The 25,689-nt window shown below is 41.2% G+C and overlaps 1 protein-coding gene across 1 annotated transcript in view; it reads left to right on the top strand.

Moving 5' to 3' along the window:
- The window catches only part of gpr158b (G protein-coupled receptor 158b), a 62,371-nt gene that overhangs the window by 11,670 nt on the left and 25,012 nt on the right, over positions 1–25,689 (top strand). Inside the window, exons 3-5 of the mRNA XM_058066781.2 lie at positions 17,030–17,132; positions 21,883–22,094; positions 23,807–23,875. Of these exons, the coding sequence (XP_057922764.2) occupies positions 17,030–17,132; positions 21,883–22,094; positions 23,807–23,875 (384 nt within the window). The remainder of the gene's footprint in view (positions 1–17,029; positions 17,133–21,882; positions 22,095–23,806; positions 23,876–25,689) is intronic.

Genomic DNA, 25,689 nt, shown 5'->3' on the forward strand with positions numbered 1-25,689 from the left:
CAATATTATAAACAACTAAATATATTTTGTCAGATTACTATGATGCTTTCATAACGGTGTAATCCATTTTTACGTCACTGGCTGGATCATTAAATGATGTGATTGGGTTAATTAGGATGTATAACCGCATCTGGAGAGCCAGAAGAAGTTCGAGCCTTATATCATTCTAAACTTGCAAAGCCATTATAAACGAAAAGATCCACTGCAAAAGGGGTCACTTAAGGCAAAACTGTCTAAAAATAATTAATCCTCATTGTATAATCTCAGTACATGTTCATGCTTGCAGTGCTGTTTCTAATATGCGGATGAGCTCGTTATCTTGTCTTTTTTTCCAACTCTTCTTCCCTCAACTTGTTCCTACTTAATGCCACCAAAACACCAGCACCAGCAAATACAAATAGACGGTGTGGATATTGAAAGGGTGAACGAAAATACATTTCTGGGGTTCACAATAGATGAAAATATGAGCCGGAAACCTCATATTACAAATATACAACATAAGGTGGCCAGAAATATTTCAGTATTGAACAAAGCAAAAATTGCTCTCTGGTTCTACCATATCTTACTTATTGTGTGGAAATATGGGCTAATAACTATAAAAGCAATCTTCACTCGCTAAATGTACTGCAAAAAAGGTCAGTAAGGATAATTCATAATGCCGCCTACAGAGAACATACTAACTCCTTATTTCTAAAATCACAAATACTTCAACTTGCTGATATAGTTCATCTTCAAACAGCTAAAATAATGCATCAGGCTAAAAATAACCAATTAGCTAAAAATGTCATCCAATACTTCTCTACAAGAGAGGAGAAATATGATCTCAGGGAAGAAGTACATTTAAATAAAACACTTATATGCTAGGACTACGTTAAAAAGCCATAGCATTTCAGTATGTGGAATCAAACTATGGAATGGATTGAGTAAGACCCTCAAACAATGCACAACGATGAGCCAATTCAAGAAACAATACAAGCAGTTGATGTTTGCTAAATACAAGGATGAAGAGTCTTGAACCAGTCATGATGTGCTATACATATCACTATATTGACACTTACTATGGTACCCATTATCTCATTGGATGGTCATATCACCTCCTACTTTGGTACGTGACAAAACTAATTTAATTTAATTTAATTTAATTTAATTTAATTTAATTTAATTTAATTTAATTTAATTTAATTTAATTTAATTTAATTTAATTTAATTTAATTTAATTTAAAAAAAACTATATTAGGAAAGCAGGAAGTGAACAAATGTAGCAGTTACTGATTGCAAAAGTACCAGATAAAGGGGTAGGATTTAATAAGCTTTGCTTCTTCCTACTCCTTTTTGACATGTGGAACTGTGAACTGATTATGTGATGCATTCAATTGTAATCTGATGCATGTTCAAATGAAATTAAACCATTACCATTACCAAACGCTTTCTGTAGTTTTGTGGTGCTTCAGTGCTACTGTGATTCAGTGTCATTTTCTGTGAAGTGTTCACACTGTGATGATCTCATGATGGCAAAGGCAAACAAGCTTTCACTCTTAGAATGCTGCATAAACGAGGCTTCTTGCAAATGTGCCATTCATTGCTGGTTATGGAATGCAAGAGTTAAGTTGCAAGAGTTAAAGTTAAAATTGGTCCTGAACCCCGGTAGCAAGTCATAAAGGTCACATAAAGGTCACATCATCCCTCTAGTTCTTATAAAAGACAATGTTTGCCTCTGGAAAGTCTCCCAGAGAGAAGTAATAACATCTGAGTCTGTCTCAATTTGATGGGGCATCAACTTGCTCTGCAGAGTGTTCAGATCCTACGGTGTAGTCTATTTTTTGATGGCTGGCCAACATTAATAGATCTCGGATATGTTCCAATTCGGCTCCGTCCTTCGAACTTTACGTCTCATTGAACTGATAGCTGTGTGAATTGTTACGCTTGGCAACTTGAGGGCGACATAACAAGCCATAAACACACCATTCATGGTCTATGAAACTGTTTGGGCCAACAAGATCAAAACATTCACAACGATCAACACTCGGCAGCACAGCAGGGACATAACAGCGAAAGTGTGGAAGGAGAAAATTCATTCAGGTGCTGGAGCCTATCCCATCACAGGGCACATATAGACAAACAACCATTCACACTCACATTCATACCTATGGACAATTTGGAGTCGCTAATTAACCTAGCATGTTTTTGGAATGTGGGAGAAATGTCGGAGAAAACCCACGCATGCACAGGGAGAACATGCAAACTCCACACAGAGATAGCCGAGGGGGGAATTGAACTTGGGTCTCCTAGCTGTGAGGCCTGCAGCCCCCTACTCAAATTCAGTTTGAAGTAAAACTTGATGTTTTTGTTGACATAGTCTTGTTGTCAGTATTTCTTTGTCCTCCGAGTCTCACGGGGTATGCTGGAGCCTATCCCAGCTGACTTCAGGCAAGCTGCAGGGTACACACTGGACTGGTCGCCAGTCAATTGCAGGGCACATATAGACAAGATACTCACATTCATACCTATGGACAATTTAGTTGTGTTGCTGCTGGATGTTCACAGTATCAGAGTGTAACCTAGCATGTTTTTTGAAACCGGAGTACCCGGAGAAAACCCACGCATGCACGGGGAAAACTCCACACAGAGATGGCTGAGGGTGGGATTGAACTTGGGTCTTTTAGCTGTGAGGTCTGCGCGCTAACCACTCGGCCTTGGTGCTGAAGCCTATCCCAGCTGTCTTCGAGCAAGAGGCGGGGTACACCCTAGACTGGTGGCCAGCCAATCACAGGGCACATATAGACAAACAAACATTCACACTCACATTCATAACTGTGGACACTCACCATTCGACAGTCCTGTTTAACATCATCAATCAATCATTAAAACCAAAACGAACTGTAACCAAAGCACATGCAAGAACATGCAAACTTCACACAGAGATGGCCGAGGGTGGAACTCTAACTCTAATCACAAAAAAAGTCAAAAACGTACCACTTCCACAGGGAATGAGAGGAGAACCTTTTCTCACTCGTCATTCCAACAGCATGTCATTCATTCATTTATTTTCTACCGCTTATCCTCACAAGGGTCGCGGGGGTTGCTGGAGCCTATGCCAGCTGTCTTCGGGCGAGAAGCGGGGTACACCATGGACTGGTGGCCAGCCGATCACAAGGCACATATAGACAAACAACCATTCACACTCACATTCATACCTATGGACAATTTGGAGTTGTTAATTAACCTAGCATGTTTTTGGAATGTGGGAGGAAACCGGAGTACCCAAAGAAAACCGGGGAAACATGCAAACTCCACACAGAGAGGGTGGAATCAAACTCGGGTCTCCTAGCTGTGTGGCCTGCATGCTAACCACTCGTCAGTCCTGGTTAACATCATCAATCAATCATTAAAACCAAAACGGACTGTAACCAAAGCACATGCAAGAACATGCAAACTTCACAAAGAGTGGAATCGAACTCTAACACTAACCACAAAAAAAAAGTCAAAAACGTACCACTTCCACACGGAATGAGAGGAGAACCTCTTTTCACTCGTCATCACAACAGCATGTCTCATAACATTACTGATTGCAGTCACCACAATACTACATATAATACTACATATAACCTGTTTTTTTCCGGTTTCTTGGATTTTTCTCACAGTTCCAGCAAAGACTGTAGAGGAAGTGGGATTTGTCACGATGAACTAAACAGACGACCTCATGCATTATGGATGACGAGTCACAAGGGTCGTCTCTTACATGATTACTCCTGTAATTATACAAGAGTCTCAACATGATTTGTTCAGGTGATTTGTGACTGGATGCTTTACGAGAAGATGAGTATGGGATTTCAATAGCGTACGCTTTTAAAGTGTAGTACGCATCAAAGTGGGCTGAGTATGTTTGCATATGCATGTGTGTGTTTGTTTTTATCCATTCTGGGAAATGTGTCGCTGGAGATAAAAGCCTGCAAAGGCAGAGCTCCGCTAATGAGTATAAGCCACTATGACAGCCAAGAAGGGTTGCCCACTCGAAACCCCACGCTGCCTCTTTTTCCTGCTCTCTGCCTCCCGCTTCGGTTTTCATACCCGCTTGGATTTCTCTCACATCTTTTTGTCTCTAGTTATCACACCCTTCTTTCCATGTGGCCTTGTTGAACACCCCTACTCCATTTTCATAAGCCAATTAAATCCTCAGAAAGGAAGAAGATAGGCCACCGCCAGAAACCATTCCCATTCGCATCTGCCAGCATGTTATTCCCGTAAAAAAGCGCAGCTTTATTTTGTAAATTGGCATTTAAATCATCGTTTAAAGTTTGAAAGTCAGCGAGAAGTGACATATGTTCCCGCATAACATCTTCCTTCCCGGTATCGGATGACCTGCGCTGTTATCACACGCAGCTTCTTCCATTCTTTTTCTCCTAATTTGCAGCTCCATTCATCGGCAACATGATTCAAACAACAGACCTTCGGCGTTGCTGTAAAGAGCAATGCTATTAATTCTGGCAGCAGCACGGCGAGTGCGTATTTTTTTTAGTGATGCGAGTCGCTCGCATCTGAAAAATTTATCACCTGTACACACGTGGCTTCTCTCTGCGCTGCTGCAAGAAACCTGAATGGCCCCGCAGGACTTTGCTTTGGAATAGGAAAGTTGTTTTCATCGGGAATGGCTGTTTGTTTTGCTTTTTTTTTGGTTGTTGTTCCATAGTCCCTAAATAATACACAACAATGAACAGCCAGTGGTATGGGGTATCAAATGGGACAGAATTAAATGAGTCATTAATTCATTAAAATGACACTTGGTTCAATGCCACAACAACGGACCGATACACAGCCTGCATCACTGCAGACCTCTCTTCAAACCTCTCCACATAGAATCCCAGGTCAGATGTGTTGCATCTCAGCATTGCATTCATTGGAGCGCTGCAATGACGTCAGCCTCTCTCTGGGCTACTCTGGCTCCTTCTGGTGGACAGAGGCAGCATTGCAACATCATTGCTGCTTATCCACCAAATAAACTAAATGCATGATGCTTGGAATGGTACATGTATGTATATTCATTCGGTATACCGTTTAGTGTTAAGTTGCTGTGTGATGAGATGAGTGTTCTTCTTAAGATGAACACCATTTTATGACATGGACACATGTAGCTTAGTCCCTAAATAATACACAACAATGAACAGTCAGTCGTATGGGGTATCAAATGGGACAGAATTAAATGTGTCATTAATTTATTAAAATGACACTTAGTTCAATGCCAAAACATGCACGGACAACAACGGACCGATACACAGTCTGCATCACTGCAGACCTCTCTTCAAACCTCTCCACTTAGAGCAGAATCCGAAGTCAGATGTGTTGCATCTCAGCATTGCATTCATTGGAGCGCTGCAATGACGTCAGCCTCTCTCTGGGCTACTCTTGTGGACGGAGGCAGCATTGTAGCATCGTTGCTGCTTATCCACCAAATAAACGCTTTGCTCAAACAAAATGCATTATGCTTCTAATGGTATATGTTTGTATATTCATTTGGTATACCGTTTAGTGTTAAGTTGCTGTGTGATGAGATGAGTGTTCTTCTTAAGATGAACACCATTTTATGACATGGACACATGTAGCTTAGTACCTAAATAATACACAACAATGAACAGCCAGTAGTATGGGGTATCAAATTAATTCATTACTACTTAGCTTAATGTCAAAACATATATAATAACTGACTGATACAGGGTCTGCATCACTGCAGATGTCATGCCAATCCACCTGTCGATCTTGAGTAATCAAACCTCTCCACTTAGAGCAGGATCCCAGGTCAGATGTGTTGCATCTCAGCATTGCATTCATTGGAGCGCTGCAATGACGTCAGCCTCTCTCTGGGCTAATCTGGCTCCTTCTGGTGGATAGAGGCAGCATTGTAGCATTGTTGCTGCTTATCCACCAAATAAACGCTTTGCTCAAACTAAATGCATTATGCTTGGAATGGTACATGTTTTTATATTCATTCGGTATACCATTTAGTGTTAAGTTGCTGTGTGATGAGATGAATGTTCTTCTTAAAATATACTAATATATAATATAAATATAGTTCTGGATAGTTGTATCCATCCATCCATTTTCTATGCCACCTATCCCACTGGAGCCTATCCTACCTGTCTTTGGCGTACATCCAATCAGCCAATCGGAGGGCACATATAGACAAACGATGACATTAATGGAGTCGCCAATTAACCTAGCATGGTTTTGGAATGTGGGAGGAAACCGGAGAACCTGGAGAAAACCCACGCATGCACGGGGAGAACACGTGGAGAGTCGAACCCAGTTCCCACATGCTAACCACTTGCCCATTGTGTGTTCTTCTAGATAATTCCTTTGAACTTTAATCCAAAATAACCAAACAACGAACAACTTCTGCATATTTATTTAATGCAAAAATAATAAAATGCACTTTGAACAATGTGTGTCTATTGTCCTTTTTTGCCGTCTTCCAGTCTGGTTGCCATAAAGTACAGCAATGCGATTTCCCACTCCGTTTTGTATGCTTCCCGTACAGTCCCCCAGAGTATACCCGTTTATTAAGTACAGTGACTGTAAAGCTGCAGAGAAAGCTTCCAGCTGCTCACGGTTGAGCACCGTGCATGAAACGGAAGGCTTATCGACCTTGAATTGAACTGTTAATAAATGCAGCTTTCAGTGCATAATTAATGATTTCTTTGATGGCGAACCCACATAGCTGCTGGCAAGTATAGGGTGAAACCGCACGGTTAATGGTAATATACCGTATGACTTTTCCTTAAATTAGCATTTTCACATAAAGGCGCTTTTCTATGCTTTATAATATAACACCTCCCGTTGCGTGTGTCAGCGCTGTGAGTTCACCTGTTGTACCGCTGCTGGATGCTCCGTCAATCAAGAACACTTTGGTAATAAAAAAAATAAAAATAAATGCAAATAAAAATATAATAAAAATAAATAAATAATTAAAAAACTTAAACTATATTAGGAAAGCAGGAAGTGAACAAATGTAACAGTTACTGATTGTCACGGTCCGGCTTGTGAGTTTTACGGTTCGACCCCAGGATGCAGACATAACGACCCAATGCAGGTAAATAATATATATATTCATTTTCGCTATGCAGTAGAATAATGCACTCGCATCGTAAACTCAACCAAAGACAATGAACTGACAACAAAGGGAGAGCGCACCTGAACTAAATAGGTAACGCAAAATAGGAAACAGGTGCGGGAGATAATTGAAAGGAATGGAAAACGGAACAACAGAGGAAGGGAATACAAAATAAGGGCATGAACTAGGAAGGGAAAACTAGAGGCAAAAAAGGAACTAATGTAACAGTTACTGATTGTAAAAGTACCAGATGGAGGGGTAGGATTTAATAAGCTTTGTTTCTTCCTACTCCTTTTGGACATGTGGAACTGTGAACTGATTTTGTAAATGAAATAAAATAGAATAAAAAAATAAAATAAAATAAGAAAGCAGGAAGTGAACAAATGTAACAGTTACTGATTGTAAAAGTACCAGATGGAGGGGTAGGATTAGGATTTAATAAGCTTTGCTTCTTCCTACTTCTTTTGGACATGTGGAACTGTGAACTGATTTTGTAAATGAAATAAAATAAAATAAATTTGGAAAGCAGGAAGTGAACAAATGTAACAGTTACTGATTGTAAAAGTACCAGATGGAGGGGTAGGATTTAATAAGCTTTGCTTCTTCCTACTCCTTTTGGACATGTGGAACTGTGAACTGATTTTGTAAATTAAATAAAATAAAATAAATTTGGAAAGCAGGAAGTGAACAAATGTAACAGTTACTGATTGTAAAAGTACCAGATGGAGGGGTAGGATTTAATAAGCTTTGCTTCTTCCTACTCCTTTTGGACATGTGGAACTGTGAACTGATTATATGATGCATTCAATTGTAATCTGATGCATGTTCAAATGAAATGAAACCATTACCATTACCATCAATTATCCTGATGACTCATGCATTATAATATGAGGTAAGGAAGGAGAGTGCAAGTAAGGACAAGGATGTATAGACGACAAGGAGAGATAAGACGTGGCAGCAGAGAGGAGGATTCATTTTCCATAGGGAGACACCAATCACTCCCTAATCTGTTGCCTGCAGCTCAGTGGCGGATGCGACAAAATGTAGGCGAATACATCGGGATCATAATTGAGTGAGGCCCAACGCTCGAATCCACGTGGAGGTCTTGGGACCACCTACCCAATTCTCTGAATGAGAACAATTACTTTCTAAACCTCTAAAATGACAGGTTGATTGCACTTATGATGGATGTCCAAAGTCTTTGCCACCAACCAGAGGTTCCATTTGTCATACAGTCTGTTTTCGTCACAATGGCCGACTCAGTTTTGTTCTCTCAGCTCATAATAAAAAATATAACCTTGAAAAAGAGAGCTTTTACTTTCCCTTCCGATCTCTTTCATGCTATACTATGCTGGAACTACAATGGTACATTAACATTATTCATTCATTTTCTACCGCTTATCCTCACGAGGGTCACGTAGGGGTGCTGGAGCCTATCCCAGCTGTCTTCGGGCGAGAGGCGGGGTACACCCTGGACTGGTGGCCAGCCAATCACAGGGCACATATAGACAAACAACCATTCACACTCACATTCATACCTATGGACAATTTGGAGTCGCTAATTAACCTAGCATGTTTTTGGAATGTGGGAGGAAACCGGAGTACCCGGAGAAAACCCACGCATGCACGGGGAGAACATGCAAACTCCACACAGAGATGGCCGAGGGTGGGTCTGAAATCGGGTCTTCTAGCTGTGAGGTCTGCACGCTAACCACTCGACAGCCCTGGTTAACATCCTCAATCAATCATTAAAACCAAAACAAACTCTAACCAAAGCCAATTCTTGCATTGAAAATAATGTAAATCCAATTAATTTGTCCCAGACACCCAAAAATTAATTGCTCTCCTAGCTGTGAGATTTGCGCGCTAACCACTCGACAGCCCTGGTTAACATCCTCAATCAATCATTAAAACCAAAACAAACTCTAACCAAAGCCAATTCTTGCATTGAAAATAATGTAAATCCAATTAATTTGTCTCAGACACCCAAAAATTAATTGCTCTCCTAGCTGTGAGATCTGCGCGCTAACCACTCAACAGCCCTGGTTAACATCCTCAATCAATCATTAAAACCAAAACGAACTCTAACCAAAGCAAATTCTTGCATTGAAAATTATGTAAATCCAATTAATTCGTTCCAGACACCCAAAAATTAATTACAAATGACGGATGGGCAACTTTTAGCATCACTTTTGTTGGGGGTCCATCCCCTGACCCCAAAAAAAACATTAACAAAACAACACAAAATAAACACATTAGACTGGAGTCCATTTTGGTAGGGTCCATGTTTATATAGCCATATAACACAATATTCCGTGTTGCTTTGAAATATTTCATTCAAAATGACTACTGAAGGGCGTGTCTTTTGAGAAATGACTTGGATTACAAACAGCAGTTCATTTTTATATTCGGGTGTTGGGTTGTCTTGTGAAACAGCAGCAGGAAGAGTCTTTACTCGAGGGACAAACCAATTGTAATGCTTTTAGGTTTGAATGCTTTCAGTGTATTTATAGACCTCTGAGGGACAGTGAGTGCTTTCTCATTCTCATGCTTTTGCCAACTCCTATCTTGGCATCTTGTTCACAGCTTTTTATCACATTGCTGGGCTGGGTGAGGAAACCTAAACAGGTGTAACGCAAGCCAAGGAGAAGAAGGCACTTATGTGTTACATTTGAAGACAATTCCTTCTTAGGTGTCAAAATATTTAATGTGTGCATGTGTGTGATGTTGTACATCCTGATGACAGTGATATTGTAGTTTTCCTGTGGATTTGTCTCTGCCTAGGCCAGTTGAGAGACATGGTCTCGCCAACATGTCCTGAGTCTTCAAAAAAACGGGGAAAACTGATTTCGGTAAAATGTGTTTTTTGGGTGTCTGGAACGAATGAATTGGATTCTGGAACAAATAAATTGGATTTACATTATTTTCAATGGGGGAATTTTGTTTTGGTTAGAGTCCGTCTTGGTTTTAATGATTGATTGATGATGTTAACCAAGGTACCATTGCAACACTTTTTTTTACATCACTGTATGTGAGGCGGGGCTGCATGGTGGACAAGTGGTTAGCGTGCAGACGTGACAGCTAGGAGACCAGAGTTCAATTCCACCCTCGGAATTTGCATGTTCTCCCCGTGCATGCGTGGGTTTTCTCCGGGTACTCCGGTTTCCTCCCACATCCCAAGTACATGCTAGGTTAATTGGCGAAGCGGAATATTGTGTTACATGGCTATATAAACATGGATCCTACCAAAATAAAGATTAGATTAGACTCCAGTCTATGTGTTTATTTTGTGTTTTTTTGTTAATGTATTTTTTGGGGGGGTGGGGGGGTCCCCCAACAAAAGTGATGCTAAAAGTTGCCCAGTCGCCATTTGTAATTAATTTTTAGGTGTCTGGAACGAATTCATTAGATTTACATTATTTTCAATGCGAGAATTTGCTTTGGTTAGAGCCCGTTTTGGTTTTAATGATTGATTGATGATGTTAACCCAACGCTGTCGAGTGGTAAGCACGCAGGCCTCACAGCTAGGAGACCCAAGTTCAATTCCGCCCTCGGGCATCTCTGTGTGGAGTTTGCATGTTCTTGCATGTGCTTTGGTTAGAGTCCGTTTTGGTTTTAATAATTGATTGATGATGTTAACCCAACGCTGTTGAGTGGTAAGCGCGCAGGCCTCACAGCTAGGAGACCCGAGTTCAATTCCACCCTCGGGCATCTCTGTGTGGAGTTTGCATGTTCTCCCCGTGCATGCGTGGGTTTTCTCCGGGTACTCCGGTTTCCTCCCACATTCCAAAAATATGCTAGGTTAATTGGAGACTCCAAATTGTCCATAGGTATGAATGTGAGTGTGAATGGTTGTTTATCTATATGTGCCCTGTGATTGGCTGGCGACCAGTCCAGGGTGTACCCTGCCTCTCGCCCAAAGACAGCTGGGATAGGCTCCAGCACCCCCGCGACCCTCGTGAGGATAAGCGGTTAAAATGAATGAATTAATGTATGTGAAATAGACATTTTACGGGCGCATTAATGACTCATTTTTCGATATTACCAAGTATTCCTGGAACATAAGCTACTGTCTATTTTATGCAAATCTGTCACCATTTATTAAAGTGTGCTGTAAGTGACAACAAGCATCTGTTTTGGTTATTTTTTACATTTAGTCCCTGCAGGTTTCCCTTTTTAACAGACAGGTATTTCTTTGCACTAGCTGTGAATAACAACGCAGCCTGGCACTGTGAGAGCCAAGAGCTGAGGATTAAAAGCTGCTCTGCATCCAAAGTAACATGCAATTATTAAATAATGTCTCATTGTCAGCCTTTGGCCTGATTAAAGGGCTCATCAAATAGGAACCGCCTTTTATAGCTCCTTCATTGTGCCTGAAGAAAAATGAAGGGAGCTTTACTATCAGATGTATAGGTGCTTTGCTTCCAGGCTATAAAGGGATAAAGTGGCACCGCGTGGTGATAGACGACAAGCACTGACTGCTTTAAAAAGGCACTTTGGCGGTTGGGTAGTATTAATATTAGTTCTCATGCAGCATGTTATCCATCATATACTAAGTGTTTTTCACTTCTACTCCCATAAGACTTGTGCTTACTTATCCACGCAGTATTTGTTGTTTTACTCTCTACAAACATACTTCATGTTGATTTCCAGTCAGGCTCATTTTTGAAAACACTCTTTCATACAGTGTGAAACAGGGGTTGTCCTTGGGGTTGCCACATACTGAAAATGCAACTTTGATATTTTGTAGTGCAACACATGTAGATAGGCTAAGACGTTATAGTAACATTAGCCATGATATTCCTCTTTCCGAATGGAATCTTTCCGAATGACGTACCAGAAAACAGCGTATACACCACTACTATGGTACCCATTATGTCATTGTATGGTCATATCACCTCGAACTTTGGTACGTGACAAAAAATAAAAAAAATAAAAAAATAATAAAAAAAATTAAAATTAAAATATAATTATATAATAATATATTTATTTAATAAAATAATAATATAATTATAATACATAATTAATAATGAATGAAAACCATGATGAATTACACATAATGATTTCTTTTCCATTCCCATCCTGAGACAGGAAATAGCCAATTTGATTATGCGTTTCCCCTGGTATTACTCACTCGTATGCATCATAAATAAAAAGGCATACATATTCCTTTCAATATAAAATATTTATCAAAAATGAAAATACAACACATGAAATCTAAGTCATTATTTTTAGGAATATTGTGATTGTGTAATGAACAGTATGCATGCCGTATAAACCAGTATCCTTTAAGAAAGCAGGAAATTACAGGAAAGCAGGAAGTGAACAAATGTTACTTGATTGTAAAAGTACCAAATGGAGGGGTAGGATTTAATAAGCTTTGCTTCTTCCTACTCCTTTCGGACATGTGGAACTGTGAATTGATTATGTGATGCATTCAATTGTAATCTGATGCATGTTCAAATGAAACAAAAACAAACTTCCGAATGGAATCTTTCCGAATGACGTAGCAGAAAACAGTGTATACATGGAAAGGAATATTCCAATCTCCTGTCTACATGTGGAATAATCAAATGGAATAGTCAATGGGGCATGTGCAGTAAAACGTAAACAATATCACATGATTCATCGAAGATTACCACGATTGTTGGGACAGTTGAACTTGAAACCCATGCGATCCTGCGGAAATGACAACTTTCCGATTGAGCAGGTACAAGATACCTCAATTGGATTTTTTGGAATCGGAAAGGAATATTCCACCCCTGTAAATCCGATTATATATTCATTCGGATTGGCACTTTTCTTTCGGAATGAGGTGTATACAAAGGTTACATTCTTTCCATTTGAGCAAATAACCCGAATGGAATTAGAATATTTGGGTCCATATATACATGGCTACTACGTGGCTACTATTGTCACTATATACATTATACAGTATAATGACATATTAGTACTTCCCTCTAAAAGTGTTGAAACAACGACACCAAGTAAAATTCCGTGCTCTACCGGTTTAACGCCTGGAGATTGACTCCGCCAGTGTAAAACCTGCCACTTCCTACCCCTGATGAATTTCTCTGTTGTCACAGTCGCTTACCAGTTCGACCCCGCAGCAGACAGACAGTCAGTCGAAAAAAACATACAGCTCAACTAAAAGCGCAGCACGGCTGGAGCAACGAAGCAATCCAGGGCGACGAGGAGAAAAGCGGAGAAGCGACACAACTGAGGCATTTTTTGGAAAACGACTTTCAGTATTCACGGCCTGCAGGTTTTTCACACTTTTGGATTTCAGGGTATCAAACACATTTATACAAAATTACATATTAGTCAATGACAAAACAACATGCAGTTTTTAAATGAAACTCTTTGTTATTAAGGGAGAAAAAAAATCAAACCTTCATGGTCCTGTGTGAAAAAGTGATTGCAAGTTATCACAAACACTTGATTGCAGTTGTTGCTGCTAAGGGTAACCCAATGCTGGAAAAGCCTCCAATGTGGCTGAATGACAACAATTCTGCAAAGACGAGTGGGCCAAAATTCCTCTCCAGCGCTGTAAGAGACTCATTGCAAGTTATCACAGACACTTGATTGCAGTTGTTGCTGCTAAGGGTAACCCAATGCTGGAAAAGCCTCCAATGTGGCTGAATGACAACAATTCTGCAAAGACGAGTGGGCCAAAATTCCTCTCCAGCGCTGTAAGAGACTCATTGCAAGTTATCACAGACACTTGATTGCAGTTGTTGCTGCTAAGGGTAACCCAATGCTGGAAAAGCCTCCAATGTTGCTGAATGACAACAATTCTGCAAAGATGAGTGGGCCAAAATTCCTCCACAGCGCTGTAAGAGACTCATTGCAAGTTATCACAAACACTTGATTGCAGTTGTTGCTGCTAAGGGTAACCCAATGCTGGAAAAGCCTCCTGCTAAGGGCAACCCAATGCTGGAAAAGCCTCCAATGTGGCTGAATGACAACAATTCTGCAAAGACGAGTGGGCCAAAATTCCTCCGCAGCGCTTTAAGAGACTCATTGCAAGTTATCACAGACGCTTGATTGCAGTTGTTGCTGCTAAGGGTAACCCAATGCTGGAAAAGCCTCCAATGTGGCTGAATGACAACAATTCTGCAAAAATGAGTGGGCAAAAATTCCTCCACAGCGCTTTAAGAGACTCATTGCAAGTTATCACAAACACTTGATTGCAGTTGTTGCTGCTAAGGGTAACCCAATGCTGGAAAAGCCTCCAATGTTGCTGAATGACAACAATTCTGCAAAGATGAGTGGGCCAAAATTCCTCCGCAGTGCTGTAAGAGACTCATTGCAAGTTATCACATTTGATTGCAGTTGCTTCTAAGGGTGGCCCAACCAAGGGGACTCACTTTTTCACTCAGGGTCATGTCGGTTTTGATGTTTTTCTCTCTTAATAATAAAAGTTCCATTCAAAAATTGCACTTTGTGTACGGTTATGTTGTCATTGACTAATATTTTAATTTGATGATCTGAAACATTTAACATTTATTGTGATAATAAAATAAGAAATCAGGAAGAGTGTAAACACTTTTTTCACACCACTGAATGAATTTGTTCTGAAAGTCAGCAACTTTACACCAACGGTGGTAGCGTGACATAACACCATAAGAAATTTGATGACTCCGGTAAGTCAGGCGTATTTTGTGGCCAAGTATAAATTTAGCCGCCCCTATCATCCTCCCCGCAGAGAAGCGTTGCACTATTTATGAACATTCATGGCAAATTTATTACCGCTTTAATTTTAGTGGCTACCACGTGAGTCCAAAAGCGAGTGATTCAGGTCCAGATGGTACGTAAGCTTATGGAGGTAAAAACCAAACTGCAATTATGCAGAAGCTTGAATTCTGCAAGCAGCCCTTAATTCTTAATTTAGATATTAATTAGCGTCCCTGTTACTTGGCAAAGCTGCGTGATTTCCCCTGACATCAGCCGTGTTTATAACTCGGCCTGCTGCTGCCCCCCCTCCCGCTGAAGACTACCATGTGGATAATACCGAAGACACAAGAACTTCATTCTAGCGAGTTCATTAACCCGACCACAGCGGGAAAAGAAAGTGCAAAGTTCTATGCTGGAGAACAGGTTCTACTGTGCAGATTGATTAATGGTACAAATATAGAGTCCTCTCTGTTCTTGCTCCTGATGTGACTTGGACATGTGATATACATAAGAAGGGGGGGGGCAATGTGCGACCTCAAACTTGGTTTCGTTTCATGTCCATAGGACTTACTGTTCTTCTAACCCAAACCTTACCTAACCTTAACCTTAACCTTAACCTTAACCTTAACCTTAACCTTAACCTTAACCTTAACCTTAACCTTAACCTTAACCTTAACCAAACCCTAACCTAACCTTAGCCTTAGCCTTAGCTTTAGCCTTAGCCTAACCTAAACATTAACATTAACATTAACATTAACATTAACATTAACATTAACATTAACATAACCCTAACTTAACCTAACCTAACCCCAACTTAACTTAACCTAACCTAACCTAACCTTAGCCTTAGCCTTAGCCTTGGCCTTGGCCTTGGCCTTGGCCTTGGCCTTGGCCTTGGCCTTAGTTTTAGCCTTAGCCTTAGCCTTAGCCTTAGCCTTAGCCTTAGCCTAACCTTAACCTAACCCTAACCCTAACCCTAACCCTAACCTTAACCTAACCCTAACTTAACCTTAACCTTAACCTTAACCTTAACCTTAACCTTAACCGAACCGAACCGTACCCTAACCTAACCTAACCCTAACCTAACCCTAACCCTAACCCTAACCCTAACCCTAACCTAACCTAACCTAACCTAACCCTAACCTAACCTAACCTAACCCTAACCTAACCTAACCCTAACCTAACCCTAACCTAACCCTAACCTAACCTACCCCTAACCTAACCTAACCCTAACCTAACCCTAACCTAACCCTAACCTAACGTAACCCCAACTTAACTTAACCTAACCTAACCCTGACCTTAACCTAACCTAACCCTGACCTTAACCTAACCTTAACCTGACCTTAACCTTAACTTTAATCTAACCCTAACTTAACCTAACCAAAACCTAACCTAACCAAAACCTAACCTAACCCTAACTTAACCTTAACCTTAACCTTAACCTTAACCTTAACCTTAACCTAACCTGACCTAACCTAACCTAACCTAACCCTAACCTAACCTAACCTAACCTAACCCTTCCTCCTAAGCTACCCTAACCTAACCTAACCTAACCTAACCTAATCCCAACTTAACTTAACCTAACCCTAACCTAACCTAACCTAACATAACCCTTCCTCCTAAGCTACCCTAACCTAACCTAACCTAACCCTAACCTAATCCCAACTTAACTTAACCTAACCCTAACCTAACCTAACATAACCCTTCCTCCTAAGCTACCCTAACCTAACCTAACCTAACCTAACCCTTCCTCCTAACCTAACTTAACCCTGACCTAACCCAAAGCCAACCCTAACCCGAGTCCACAACTGCCTTCCATGAATCTTATCTTAAAAGTACTAAGAATGGTGTTAAACGTCCTCCCAACATGATTCTATGGGACACTTTTTGGGCTAATTTTGACTTTACTTTTGTCAATGGAATCTCAGTACTGGATCCTTCATCCTTAATGGTGGTCCAGCAGTTGGGATCTAAAGAACGAACCAATGTTGGTGTACATTTCTCTACGCCGTGGTGATGCCTTTCCTTTTCCTTGATGCACTGTTGCTTGGGAGGCTTAATGAAGTGCAAAAGGTGAACTACTCAAGCATGCTAAATTGAGCTTCCGAGGTTTGCACACAATAATGTGACATCTCACGTGTACGCTTCCTTCTGTTTGCACCCTTTTGTTGTGGTAATCACAGTTGGATTAGCATTATCCTCTAAAAGTCTATATATGTGTGTGTGTTTCTGTCTTTTCTCTTCTCTCAGTGTACACCCATCACCGGCCATGGATTTGTGTTGGACAAATACAAGTGCCAGTGCAGAAGAGGATTTTACCATCCAAGTCTGGTGGCGCTCAATGGCTTTAAAAGTAGGTTACAAATCCCTCTTTGCTGTTACGTGTTATGGTTGCAACTCCCTGTCACATCAAAAACTGGATCTTCTCATGCAAGCCTTTTAGGATTGAGGAAGAAGCAGTCCTTTAAGCCGGTTGACGGCAGTGCATTTTTCTTTGATATTCCTTTGAAAAGGGTATCCCGGGTTTGTGGAATTACAAAAACCTGCAGGATTTCCTAATGTTGTATAAGTGACAAGGTGTGCAGTGCTGGAGTCCCTCTTATACACAAATACGGGTTCATTGAAGAACTGACCAGGGCAATGCATTCATTCATTCATTCATGGTATCCCTATCCCAGCTGTCCTCAGGCGAGAGGCGGGGTACACCCTGGACTGGTCGCCATATAGACAAACAACCATTCACACTCACATTCATACCTATGGACAATTTGGAGTCGCTAATTAACCTAGCATGTTTTTGGAATGTGGGAGGAAAACCGGAGTACCCGGAGAAAACCCACGCATGCACTGGGAGAACATGCAAACTCCACACAGAGATGGCCGAGGGTGGAATTGAACCCGGGGTCTCCTAGCTGTGAGGTCTGCTCGCTAACCACATGAACTGAAAATCTGAATGAAAAGCAGGTTTGCCCTCTTCTGTTGGGTCCCTCCAGCCACATCCGCTGCCTTCTGAACCACAGATGCAGCCGACTCCCTCTTCTGAAGAGACAAAATGCCGGCACTCGTGCGTCAGAAGTGGTTGCAGAGGGTACACGCGTCACATGTCATCCGGACCCCGACGCAACCCTGCATACAAAAAAAATGATGCGCCCAAATCCTCATCTCCAAATTTTGTAAGTACAGATTGTTGGCACCAGGGTTCTACATCGCGGGGTGCAGAACTTATATCACTCTCACGAATATAGAGTTGTTCTGAATGCTAATATGCAAATATGAATTAATTTAATTAATTAACCACATCTTAATTCCTTCTAGTCCCCGGTTTGAACCATTTAACAGTTTATCATTACCGTTCCCGATTGTCGGCTTGATTCAAATTCCTGCATTGACGCCGACACCTTTGACTGAGAGCACTGCGGTGTCCTCAGGCAGGAAGCTTGGCTCTGATGAACGAAATAATCAAGCAGCTGCAGGGGTTCTCATCCCTGACTCCAGCAATACCGTGCCCCCCGGGGGGGGGGGGGGGGGGCATGATATGCTAAGCTGGAGCTTTATTGTAATGCAGCATGATGAGGCAAGAGGTCTGCAGGCTTATTCTGTGAAGAGACATTTAAAAAAATCACAGCGATTCGGGTTTGCTCACAGGAGCCGCTGACCCTGACAGCCTCTCTTGGAAAACTGCCTGCTGGTATTCTTTGTACGCACCTGAAGATCAGACAGACCGGACTCCAGGGCTGGAGAACGATTGTTCCCTAGCAACAGGCCAAAAGGACGCAAATGACAGGGGAGAACTGTGATATCGCATAAGTTCTGGAACTGCGGTTGTTGGTATCTCATGTCTCAATACACATAATTCATAATAATATCATTTAATTAATAAGGATTACACTGGGACTGGGATGGAGCAGCAAGATATGATAGATTGGTTACCAGTTTGTGGTAGCAAGTGCCAGCTTCTTCCATGGGGGCTTCAGTACCAGGATTAATTCACTCATTAAGAAGGTTGGTGACATCATGGGATTGATTCTTTGAGTCGTTTGAGTCAGCAAAGGACAATACATCACCCATTTTTTGAATCATCTGCTATTCATTTGTAAATAACAACTCTCCGCTGTTCAAGAGGTTACTGGATATTTGTTCATTCATTCATTTTTTCTGCTGGAGCCTATCCCAGTTGTCTTAGGGCAAGAGGCGGGTTACACCCTGGATTGGTCGCCAGCCAATCACAGGGCATATATAGACAAACAACCATAACACACTCACATTCATACCTAGCAGCAAAACAGTGACAGACCATCACACTACCACCACCATATTTTTACTGTCGGTATGATGTTCTTTTTCTGAAATGCGGTGCTACTTTTATACCAGTTATAATGGGACACACACATTACAAAAATGTATGTATATTCCCCAAAAGGTTTTCCGGTGACTATAGGGGTGTTATTACATGTCTCGGGCACTCTAATAGTGTTAAAAATTGTATTTAGAAGGTGGTATGGTTGTTTTCTATGGTGTTACTATTAAAATATTCCATTCATTCATTCAATCATTTGAATGAACGAGGGTCGCGGGAGGTGCTGGAGCCTATCCCAGCTGTCTTAGGGCAAGAGGCGGGTTACACCCTGGATTGGTCGCCAGCCAATCACAGGGCACATATAGACAAACAACCATAACACACTCACATTCATACCTAGCAGCAAAACAGTGACAGACCATCACACTACCACCACCATATTTTTACTGTCGGTATGATGTTCTTTTTCTGAAATGCGGTGCTACTTTTATACCAGTTATAATGGGACACACACATTACAAAAATGTATGTATATTCCCCAAAAGGTTTTCCGGTGACTATAGGGGTGTTATTACATGTCTCGGGCACTCTAATAGTGTTAAAAATTGTATTTAGAAGGTGGTATGGTTGTTTTCTATGGTGTTACTATTAAAATATTCCATTCATTCATTCAATCATTTGAATGAACGAGGGTCGCGGGAGGTGCTGGAGCCTATCCCAGCTGTCTTAGGGCAAGAGGCGGGTTACACCCTGGATTGGTCGCCAGCCAATCACAGGGCACATATAGACAAACAACCATAACACACTCACATTCATACCTAGCAGCAAAACAGTGACAGACCATCACACTACCACCACCATATTTTTACTGTTGGTATGATGTTCTTTTTCTGAAATGCGGTGCTACTTTTATACCAGATATAATGGGACACACACATTACAAAAATGTATGTATATTCCCCAAAAGGTTTTCCTGTGACTATAGGGGTGTTATTTCATGTCTCGAGCACTCTAATAGTGTTAAAAATTGTATTTAGAAGGTGGTATGGTTGTTTTCTATGGTGTTAATATTAAAATATTCCATTCATTCATTCAATCATTTTCTACCGCATGTCCTCACGAGGGTCGCGGGAGGTGCTGGAGCCTATCCCAGCTGTCTTCAGAGTGAGAGGCGGGGTACACCCTGGACTGGTGGCCAGCCAATCACAGGGCACATATAGACAAACAACCATTCACACTCACATTTGGAGTCACTAATTAACCTAGCATGTTTTTGGAATGTGGGAGGAAAGCAAAGTACCCGGAGAAAACCGACGCATACACAGGGAGAACAAGCAAACTCCATATAAAGATGGCCGAGGGTGGAATTGAACTTGGGTCTCCCAGCTGTGAGGCCTGCACGCTAACCACTGGGTCACTGTGCAGCCGAGATGTGTTCAGGGCACGTCCGACTGGTAAGAGGCTTCGGGGGAAAACCCAGTACATGTTAGAGAGACTATGCTTCTCAACTGACCTGGGAATGCCTCGGGATTCACTGGGAGGAAGACTGGACGAAGACTAATGGATATGAATGGATATCCATACAGTATGAGAACTAGCACTCACAAGGGTAATCAAGCATGGTTTTCAGAAGCAGAAGGTCATTGACTAAAGCGGAATGCGTGATGTCAGACCAGATTGACGTCTTTGAATGGACAGAACCCCAATGGACTACCCCGGAACCAACAGAACACTTGTAGAGTTAAGTTGTTTGAAAGGCAATCTGGGAGAAGACATGTTTGTGTACAACAATCCTGCAGACATGAGTAATTAAGAATGCAGTGTAACAATGCTTTGTTCTTTTTTTTTTCCCTTCATTGTTCCCTAATCTCACTAATTAAAGACTTTGTGTTGTTATCATTGCAGCCATATTTTGATTTATCGGACTGCTGAGTTCTTACCCATTGAAGCTAATTAATCTAAATTGATCTACTTAGCAGATAAAAGCGACACTCCAATCTAATTAGTCATTCATTTATTAATTTTCTACCAGTTATCCTAATGAGGGTCGCGGGGGGTGCTGGAGCCTATCCCAGCTGTCTTTGGGCGAGAGGCAGGGTACACCCTGGACTGGTGGCCAGCCAATCACAGGGCACATACGTATAGACATAAACATAAACAGATACACTTCGGTATGGGACAAAAAAATTAAAAAAATTTTTTTTTAAATGAAAACATTAAAAAATGTCAAAATGTCAAAATGTCAAAATTCAAAAATTTAAAAATTTAAAAATTTAAAAATTTAAAAATTTAAAAATTTAAAAATTTAAAAATTTAAAAATTTAAAAATTTAAAAATTTAAAAATTTAAAAATTTAAAAATTTATTCCTTAATTTTCTACCGCTTATCCTCACGAGGGTCGCGGGGGGTGGTGGAGCCTATCCCAGCTGTCTTTGGGTGAGAGGCGGGGTACACCCTGGACTGGTGGCCAGCCAATCACAGGGCACATATAGACAAACAACCATTCACACTCACATTCATACGTATGGACAATTTGAAGTTGCTAATTAACCTAGCATGTTTTTGGAAATGTGGGAGGAAAACCGGAATACCCGGAGAAAACCCACGCATGCACGGGGAGAACATGCAAACTCCACACAGAGATGGCCGAGGGTGGAATTGAACCCTGGTCTCCTAGCTGTGAGGTCTGCGCGCTAACCACACGACCGCCGTGCAGCCTCAATCTAATTAAATAAAAAAAACCTTGTATCGTTGTATGAACTCATTAATATTCCGACGTGTGATGACCCCCCCATCCTGTTCTCAGGTAAGGAGCGGGACTCTCACAGAGACGACACTTCCGATGTTTCCGTTAAGTGCCTTCCTTGCCGCGAGGGTTGTCCGGACTGCAGAGACAACACGCCCTGCCTCGCCCAGGAGGACGGCGGGCTGAGGCTGGCTGTGGCCTCCTTCCAGGGTCTGTGCATGGTGCTGGACTTGGCCAGTATGGTGGCGGTTTACCACTTCAGAAGAAATAAGGTAAGGAGATAAGGGCTGTTGCTCCATGTCACAGGATAACTGTTATAGTGTAGGTGGATGTCACCCTGCATTTGTATGTGAGAAACCTTATATAACATCCATAATTATTCCATTTATGGAAGAAAAAAACATCTCATTTGGCCTACGTTGGTCCCTCACTCACAGTGCAACAAAAAAAAACAAGTAAGACATGTGGAAGACACAAATTATGCACATCTAATAGATACGTATAAACTAACCACCATTTTGTACAAATGAAAACCTGCAAGACATCCTGGGAAGCCCATGCACACACTCCCCCAACAGGAAGTTACCCAGCATGCTCTGTGGGTTATAAATGAATATTGTAATTATGTGCAATAATATCATCCCTTTAATATCATCTGCTAATATTGCCAATCAAAATATGATATCTGTTCATATCTGTGTGGGCGCACTGCCCCAACAGGAAGTTACCCAGCATGCTCTGTGGGCTATAAATAAATATAGTATGGATGTCCAATAATATCATCCCTTTGGTATTATCTGCTAATATTGCCATTCAAAATATGATGTTGGTTCATATCTAGTATGTGGGCACGCTCCCCAAACAGGAAGTTACCTAGCATGCTCTGTGGGCTATAAATGAATATAGTAAGGATGTCTAATAATATCATCCCTTCACTATTATCTGCTAATATTGCCATTCAAAATATGATATTGGTTCATATCTAGTATGTGGGCACGCTCCCCAAACAGGAAGTTACCCAGCATGTTCTGTGGGCTACAAATGAATATAGTAAGGATGTCTAATAATATCATCCCTTCACTATTATCTGCTAATATTGCCATTCAAAATATGATATTGGTTCATATCTAGTATGTGGGCACGCTACCCAAACAGGAAGTTACCCAGCATGTTCTGTGGGCTACAAATGAATATAGTACGGATGTCTAATAATATCATCCCTTTGGTATTATCTGCAAATATTCCCATTCAAAATATGATATCCGTTCATATTTATGTGGGCGCACTCTCCTAACAGGAAGTTACCCAGCATGCTCTGTGGGTAATAAATGAATATAGTAAGGATGTCCAATAATATCATCCCTTTAATATTATCTGCTAATATTGCCATTCAAAATATGATTTCGGTTCATATCTATGTGTGCACACTCCCCCAACAGGAAGTTACCCAGCATGCTCTGTGGGTTATAAATAAATATAGTAAGGATGTCCAATAATATCATCCCTTTGGTATTATCTGCTAATATTGCCATTCAAAATATGATGTTGGTTCATATCTAGTATGTGGGCACGCTCCCCAAACAGGAAGTTACCCAGCATGTTCTGTGGGCTACAAATGAATATAGTAAGGATGTCCAATAACATCATCCCTTTGATATTATCTGCTAATATTGCCAGCATGCTCTGTGGGCTATAAATTAATATAGTAAGGATGTCCAATATCATCCCTTGGGCTTCTCAGCATGTCTTGCGGGTTACATATTTGTATAAAATTTCAGTGTTTTGTATTTACGTATATTCATGTGTAAGTCTCTAATTCAATACCCACACTGTGTGTTCCACATGAGTTAACTGTGTTATTTTTGGTTGCACCGTGAGCAAGGGAGGCATTTGGCTTACTGTAATATATGTCTTATATTGTAATATGATATTATTATGATACTACATTATTATGTAATATGATATTATCTTTCCTCATGTACAGAGCATCCGCACATCTGGATTCATTCTGCTGGAAGCAATGCTGTTTGGGGCGTTACTGCTGTACTTCCCTGTAAGTACATGATTCTCTATTTATTTATATAATAATTATTTATTTATTATATATATTTTATGTATTATATATTTTATTTCTCTTATTTTAAAGTGTCATACATTTTACATTTGACTTATGTATGGTGGCGGGGCCGTGTATGTATAGGTGGCATCAAACAGAATGACACACTTACTCACGGTGCAACAAAACAGAAACACAACACATCCACGGCAAGTTAACGCGTCACATAAATCAACAACTCAACGCTAAACATGACACAGGACCTAAAATTGTCATTTCTAAATGCCCGCAAGGCATGCTGGGTAATCCAGCTGCAACAATATGAACCGTGAATAGTAGATATCAAGATTATGTTAACTTCTCCTTGTGTACTTTGACTCCCTCAACATATTTTAATGGCGGAAAGAGTACCACAAGCTACCCAGCATGCCTTGCGGCGGCAATATATGGCTGTTGTTTTGGCAAGTTGTGAGTCATTCATTTATTTATTATTAATTAATTTATTATCATTTGCGAACAAGACACGTTTCCATATCTCACGAAAACACCTCTATGAATGTGAGTGTGAATGGTTGTTTGTCTATATGTGCCCTGTGATTGGCTGGCCACCAGTCCAGGGTGTACCCCGCCTCTCGCCCGAAGACAGCTGGGATTAGCTCCAGCCCCCCCCCACTCGTGACCCTCGTGATAAATTAAAATGATACAGGAAAAAGATAAAGAAAACAAAGCCAATCAAGAAAACACCAGCCAATCACAGGGCACATATAGACAAACAACCATTCACACTCACATTCATACCTATGGACAATTTGGAGTCGCTAATTAACCTAGCATGTTTTTGGAATGTGGGAGGAAACCAGAGTACCCGGAGAAAACCCTCACATGCACAGGGAGAACATGCAAACTCCACACAGAGATGATGGCATTGAACTTGGGTCTCCTAGCTGTGAGGTCTGCATGCTAACCACTCGACCGCCCTCATAAATAACCAAATTGATTAAAAAAAATAAGCTACTTAAACTATCAAAACGTTGCCTCAAACCATGATGCCAGGTTATATGTTAACTTTAATGAAATACTTTGGAAAGTACAGGCCGTATTTAAACACTTGGCGGGCCAGAAGTGGCCCCCGGGTTGTAGTTTACCCACCCCTGTTCTACAGCTACAGCTGTAATGACCCACATATCACACTACATATATTGAATAGTTGAAGCCTGATGGCGGCACGGCGGTCTAGTGGTTAGCGCGGAGACCTCACAGCTAGGAGACCAGGGTTCAATTCCACCCTCGGCCATCTCTGTGTGGAGTTTGCATGTTCTCCCCGTGCATGTGTGGGTTTTCTCCGGGTACTCCGGTTTCCTCCCACATTCCAAAAACATGCTAGGTTAATTAGCGACTCCAAATTGTCCATAGGTATGAATGTGAGTGTGAATGGTTGTTTGTCTATATGTGCCCTGTGATTGGCTGGCGACCCCGCCTCTCGCCCTGAAGACAGCTGGGATAGGCTCCAGCACCATACCGCGACCCTCGTGAGGATAAGCGGTAGAAAATGAATAATTGAATGAAGCCTGATGTTCATTAAAAAAATACTGTAGCAATGCAACCAGAGGAATAGACGGGAATAAAATCTATCCAGTGTTGAGCAAATAAGCATTCCGACCCCCCCCCACCCACCACCACCACCACCGTTGCGGGAGCGTTATCTTGTGAACGACACAAAGCACCTGGCATTTTAGTTCTTCTGAAGAAGTTTTTCCTTCACGTGACAGAGGATTGGAGTTTGCATTCATCCTCTCTGCTCCCCAGTTGCA

The sequence above is a fragment of the Doryrhamphus excisus genome, linkage group LG6 (assembly GCF_037039965.1).
Source record: "Doryrhamphus excisus strain RoL-2023G ecotype Guam linkage group LG6, RoL_Dexc_Guam_v1.1, whole genome shotgun sequence".
Classification (NCBI taxonomy): domain Eukaryota; kingdom Metazoa; phylum Chordata; class Actinopteri; order Syngnathiformes; family Syngnathidae; genus Doryrhamphus; species Doryrhamphus excisus.